The sequence below is a fragment of the Helianthus annuus genome, chromosome 11 (assembly GCF_002127325.2).
Source record: "Helianthus annuus cultivar XRQ/B chromosome 11, HanXRQr2.0-SUNRISE, whole genome shotgun sequence".
NCBI classification, from domain to species: Eukaryota; Viridiplantae; Streptophyta; class Magnoliopsida; order Asterales; family Asteraceae; genus Helianthus; species Helianthus annuus.
In genome coordinates, this window is record NC_035443.2 from 141,425,473 (window position 1) to 141,432,361 (window position 6,889).

At 38.4% G+C, this 6,889-nt stretch overlaps 1 protein-coding gene across 1 annotated transcript; it reads right to left on the reverse strand.

The window, feature by feature from the left end:
- Positions 1-2,681: 2,681 nt before the first annotated feature.
- LOC118484088 (protein FAR1-RELATED SEQUENCE 5-like) lies at positions 2,682-5,168 on the reverse strand. Its single transcript, XM_035979979.1, has 7 exons — positions 5,063-5,168; positions 4,810-4,944; positions 4,623-4,724; positions 4,366-4,518; positions 3,728-4,157; positions 3,253-3,511; positions 2,682-3,140 (listed from the first exon to the last, which is right to left on the reverse strand). The coding sequence occupies exons 1-7, from the start codon at positions 5,166-5,168 to the stop codon at positions 2,682-2,684; spliced, it is 1,644 nt and encodes a 547-aa protein (XP_035835872.1).
- Positions 5,169-6,889: the final 1,721 nt, after the last annotated feature.

Below are 6,889 nucleotides of genomic sequence, written 5' to 3' on the forward strand. Positions count from 1 at the left end.
AAATCAAGCAGGATTACCGAATAGAGTAACACGTGTTAGGGGGTGAAATGGTAGTTACTGTAGCACCAGTGGGCTTTAAAATGCGCCAGCTTTGTTTTTGGATATGTAATGTACTTTGATTTGGGGATGTTGCTTTAAACTTATTGCGGGGTAGGTGTTTTGTTGGGTATGGCATCGTCACGATGTCTTTTTGGGGATAGACTATCTATATGAAATCTGATGTTTAGTAACTTGGTAATTGTATACTCTAAAGAATATTGATGTGTTGTTGGATGTGTTAGAATATTATTAATGTAGTTGATGGTTGTAGTTGATAATGTTTTAAATGAGGTTGTTTTAAATTATATAATGGTACGTGTAACATTATAGAAAATGAGAAAATACTGCTTCCTGTTTCCAAGGGGACCACTATTTCTAAAAATGTAGTAGGAATATTGGAAATTGGGGAAAGTAGGTGGCAGAAGTCTACAAACATAGGGGTTGGTGTCTATAAAACGACTTTATTGGAAAAGGAACCATTGCTTTTTTGCCCCTTATGGTCACATCAAAGTCAAGTCACAAAGACCTATATTAAATGTACCCAGGGAAAACCTCTATAAGTAGTGTAATGAAGAACCAAAGTCATATTCTGTAATACTTCACCAGTTCAGTAAACCATAAACTGTTAGCGGTTTAAAAGTGTGGTAATGTGATGGACCCTTGTAAAGGTAAGGTCACGGCTACCCAACCAGGCATGCAGAAGCGGAAGGAAAAGGGGAAGGAAGCATGTGAGGGCCGGTACGAGGTGTGCTACGAAAGAAAAGTGTCTCACAAGAAGCGAGAAGATGGGAAAACTGGAGTAGCTTCTGGTGACGATGCTTCAGATAGCGGAACCAAAAATGTAGCTGATGTAGCTGGTGTGTCGCAAGAAACGTCACGCCGAAGGGAACACGTTGTTCCAGAAGCTGAAAAGTTGAAGGGGCTACCAGATGAGTTGGTTAGGTTGCTGACGGATCCAGACCATGAATTATGTGGTTGCCCGTTGTGTCCATACTCACCCGAAACAATCCAGTCCTGGTGTTACCATGACCCATGGGAGAGTGAGCGCAGCCCCTCTCCTCTGTACTTTCATGATGAGGAATTTGCCACACCATGATGAAAAGCTTGTTAGAGATGGAGGATAATAAGGGGTAGTTAGTATGTTGAAAGTGGTTGAAGATGTGTTAACCTGATGACCCTATGTTTTAACAAAACGACATACCAATGTCGTTTTGTTGGTATTTTATTATGTTTTTTTTTTGGGCAATCGGTTGATGTCATTTCTCGGTAGTCGATCCATTGTTTTAGACGCGAGGGGTGTAACCTATTAGTAGAATGTGTGGTTAAGTTGGTTAGACGTGAAGTTTAATTCTATAACCTGATGTGGTTTAATATATAAGCTGTTGGTGTGGTTAACACAGATTGTTTTGATCCTTTCCAGTTAAAAGAACCAACAATTATGGGGGCTAACATGTGTTAAGCATCTGTTTTTATGCTATGGTAAAAAATAAAAACCAAAAACACCATTATCAATGCATATAATATTAAGATAAGCCCATTAATAGCAAACAGAGGTCCCCAAAAAAGTAGGGCTACAAACACAAAAGTGGCCAAGGCCATAGAGTTTCTTACAATCCTATTTATGATAAATGGGATCAAAATAGTTCCACCTTCTTACACACGTAACAAAGAAGAGCAGGAGGATGTCAAAAGACTGTTACATGTGTGTAAGAAGGCCAAAATGAAGAGAGTCTCCCATTACATAGTACTAGAAAACGACAATAAAGATTTTAATCAGAGGGTGAGGCACCAGTGGCGGTCTGCCTTTGTTGTTCAGCAGCTGCCTTTGCGGCTTTCATTGCAGCCACCTTAACGCAGTTGCGTGAGTCGTGGTCGTCGACATACAGACCACAACGCTTGCATAAACGAAGCTGCTTTGGACGTTTTGGTGGTTTTGCCTTTGCCTTCTCACCGGGCCCAGAAAATGCGAGTATGAGTACCACATCCTTTATTGCGAGCAACTTCTGGATTAGCAACTTCGACTGGAATGTTGATTGGCTGCCTAACTATTTCTTCCATTTCACACTCGTTTGATTCATTTTGAATTGTAGACAATGGTTGCTTGGAAAGCACATTGATCTTGAAATCCCTGAGTTGGTCAACCAATTTTGCCAACGAATCCTCATCGGTTCTGGCCACATCAACGCATTCAGTAACGAGGTCGAGGATTTCATTCCGCATAACGGACGGTGCGTGTGGGTTGACTCCGTATCGGCTGGAAATTGAAAAAACCTGTTTGGGGAGGGCATCTCGACGCCACCTATCGTTTATGTATTGGGGTGGAATCCTTTCAACATTTTTCAATCGATAGACGCAAAAGACATGGCAACACAGATATCCGATACGTGTGAAATTCCTGCATGAGCAACTGGCGGATTGGTCTACAGTGTTATACGTAACCTTTTTTGAACATAGACAGCAAAAAAAAGCCCTTTAGATCTAACATATGTTAGAGGATGGGTAATAATGAAATTGCCTAACATGTGTTACCTGATAGACATTTGTGATGTTGTTCCTTTTATCCAAATGAGTGACGTCTATCAGAAGACTGGAATTGCTGGACTCGGTTTGGTTTGTGATGTAGCATAAAAATTTCCCTTTAATTATCTCCTTTTGAACTTGCGCGAAAACAGCGTTTGTGTAAATGGGAACGCGTGTTGTTCTATCGCTAAATCAGTATTGCCAGTAAACATGGTGGATGAGGTTTTGTACTCCGATACACGCTGCCGATATCGTTGGCTGTCTACCCTATTTTCAAAGCACATCATAAATTGTACAAGGGTGTTTGCGCTTGTTGAGTTGACCTTGAAGGCAGCGTTAGAGCTTTCGCAGCGTGAAGTGGTCTTCATTAAGCAACACATGGGCAGTTCCCTGAAGTACGCTGGTACCCAAAGATGTTTGATGTTGTACATGTCGTTCAACCAGCTGTGGTCTTGAAGTCCAAATGTTTGTAGGAGGTCATTCCAGCGGGACTCAAACGTTTCAGGTTTGATATAAACATTCCAAACCAACCGGTGAATGCAGGACCGAAGATCAGTGTTATCGAGAACGTCCGCAGAGATCTGAAAAAGTTAATAGTTACTAACACGTGTTAGATTAAAACAGTTTGAAAAGACATATAAAAATTATGTTATGTTGAATAACACATGTTAAGGGCTAACAAATTAAGCTAGCCTTGGAGGGTAGTTTTTTCATTATATGCCACATGCATAGACGGTGTCGTGATTCGGTAAAGACCATAGGAATAGCTTGTAGCATGGATGGGTCTTGATCACTCAGCACGAGAGTTGGTTGAGTACCGTGTGCCTTCAAGAAAGCCTTAAGCAACCACACATAAGATTCAATGGACTCGGTTGATATCAAACCCGCTCCAAATGTAACACATTGGAAATGATGATCCACACCCGTGAATGGCACAAAAACCATCTTGTACCTATGAATAAAAAATTGATTTGATGTTAACAAAATGTAAAACTTTTTTGGGTTAGGGTGGTATACTTGGGGATCAGGCCTAACACATGTTAATGGAGGGGGGGACTAACCTGTTAGTGCTATAAGTTGCGTCAAACGTGAGGACATCGCCAAAAGCTTTGTAGTTTAGCTTTGAAATCTCATCAGCCTAACACATGTTAATGGGGGGGGGACTAACCTGTTAGTGCTATAAGTTGCGTCAAACGTGAGGACATCGCCAAAAGCTTTGTAGTTTAGCTTTGAAATCTCATCAGCCCAGAATACAGAAGACAACTTTCCATTTGATACAGTGTAATCAAAATAGAAGTTGGGTAGGTTGTCAAAGCGCTCACGCAGGTGTTCGAGGAAAACTTGTGCGTCGCGTTCACCAATAAAAATTCGCAACTGGTGGCTAAAGTTTTTAAAATCCACCGGAGTCCCATTGACATTGTGATGCCCTCCTTTTAAAGCTACAAGACATCTATAAGCTCTCATGGGTCCGATACGGTTTAGACTCATATTGTGAATGAATTGTTTGGTGGAGAATGACAGCTTCCGTGATATCTTGCTAAGATCACGGTTGTAACTCTCAACAAGTTCATGATTATGAATATCATTGAAACTCAGAACTGTGTATGAATCATTCGAGATTGAGACTAGTATGCTTGCCTTACAGTCACACCAGGTGAAGTTGGTCCTCTGGTGCTTAACAGAAGATTCATCTAGGGTGTCAAAAGTCCTCTTGGGTTGTGGTTTTCCATATTTTGAGCATCGAAGATACTTGTGTATGGGAATTCCATTCCAGACTTTAGTTTGCCCTTTTTTTTACAGAAAAACCTGCTTCAAACGCATAAAGTTCATACATGGAAAGAACATCCGCAAAAGTTGGATAAGATTTCCCACACACTGGTATGAACTTATCAGCGACGTTAGGAATCCAGTAACGGGTTCCCTGAGGGGTATCAAAAACGAAGTATGGATTCGATGGCCCTGCATCATAAAACGAAAAAGGTTAGGAATCTGCTATACATGGCATGACAAAAGGTTAGAAATCTGTGATATGAGAATAAAGTGGGCTCCCATGTAATATATACAACCGTCTAACTGGTCGCGTGATGATTCAGCAAACAGAGAAGGACCATGAGATGATCCAGAAACAGCACCAGGCATGAGCTGCATATGGGAATCTTGGGATGCTACATGTGAACATTATGGAATATGTTTGAACAATGCCATATCTGGGGAAGAAAAGTACAAAACCAGTGTATAGAAAAAACAAACCTTCTTCATTATCCATAACCTGGCCATCATTAAAAGCGCTGTTCATGAAATTGTTGGAGATGACAACATCCGGTGATCTAACAGGGGCTTCAGATGATCGCGAACAATCAACATGCATATAAGTGTATACAGAAGCTTCGAATGGAACAGGTGAACATGGCCATGCAGTATAGTTTGGATTATTCGATTAAAAAGTTGTAAAAGACAAAAAAACAGAACTTCGAGAACAGTTAAGTTACATAAATAGACAAACCTGGAGCATTAAATTCCTCATCATTTTGGAAGTCGCTGCTAAAGAACCGGTTGGGGAAACTATGGACCGGCGACATTAACTCGGAGGTTGGTGGATTTATCTCCATGGATATTAATGGAGAAATGATAATTTGGAGTAGAAGATGACTATGGTACTTCTGTTGAAGAATATATAAAATGAAAAATTGTAAAAGAAATATGGGGGTGGGTAAATTGTACAAATGAGTTGATGTGCATTAAATGATCATGTCAATTCAAATGGGGGAAAATATCTTGAGTTGCATAAATTACAAATATAACCTTGGAAGCAAAAAGTAACAGGAAGTGACTAAGGGCTACGTGGCTAAATGATGGCCACAATTAGAGTTTGCTAAGTTTTCTAAGAAAATGGGGTTTCTTGCTAAGCATTATCCTATATATATATATATATATATATATATATATATATATATATATATAGGGTTAGGTTCATTAGTGAACAACCCCTTAATTGTGAATACTAGTGAACTAATCCTAGCCATTGATTATCAATACACAAGTGTAAATCAATGGCCATGATTTGATGATGAAAATACAATAGTGCTCACTCTAAAACCCAAACCTATATATATATATATATAGGGTCAGGATTTAGAGAAAACGGTGGAAAGTGTGAGAACGGTGAGAACGCTTATGGATCGTCCGATCTAAACAATCTATGGACTAGATTGGCGCGGTGGCATTTTCGTAAATAACATCAATTTTATTACGTGGACGCGCTTCATTAAGGGTAAAAGCGTCTTTTGAATACTCCAAATAAAACGCATCTCATGAAAATAAAACGCCAAACAAAAACAACACACCATTCTAACTAAAAACGCCATTAGATATAAAACGCCAAACTTAATTATAATAAAATCTTGCCTAAAAAACAGCCATAAAAAACTATATATACAACAACTCAGACCTTCATTTAAAATCACACACAAAACCCCAAACGCCATGTTTAATATATAGTATTCGTCTGATAAACGCCAGAAAACCCAAACATCAAAAACATTACTGAGGTTTGTTGTCAATAAAGTTTAGCTCTATGGGGTGGACAACATTGTCAGTTATCTTTCTTAACTGAGGATTAACAGTGTTGTCCATCACCATACAACAACACTTTATTGATTTTAGCATGATCAAATTTACAGTTTTAAGATGGTTTTTTAGTGGTGTTCTTTTTCTCGGTAAAACGCCAAAAAAGATTACATTTTGGCTGAAAGGGTGTAAACTCAATAACATTTTGCTGCATGACATGGACAAATATTATAGAAAAAGAGGCTGATTTCATACTTTGTGCTTCCAAACGGCGACAAAAAAAAACTACTTCAAAAAACAAAAATAAAAAAATCATAGAAAGTCGAAACAGCCAGTGAAGATGCTTCAAAAGAAGAAAGAGACTGGTGACAGTGAAGATTTGGAAGATCAATATTTATTTTGTTTAATTTTCTTTTTAAGTTGATTGTTATATAATAACAACGCCATATCTAATAAAAACGCCAAAAAGCCAAATGCTTGTCAAAACGCCAATATGCAATAAAACGCCACAAAAATTACCAAACCATTATAAAATTACTTTGGACAAGTATTATAAAAAAACAAAAAGAAATAAAATAAAATAAAATAAAAACTTGAAAATGTAACTAGAAACAATAACTACAAATCAGTAATACTGAAGATAGGGAAAATTTATTATATTAGAATCTAAAACGCCAAACTTAAAAGATGAGACGTGTTATAGACTTCAGAGATAAAGCTTATCAAAATCAATAATTACAAACAGTAACTGAAAAGACGAATA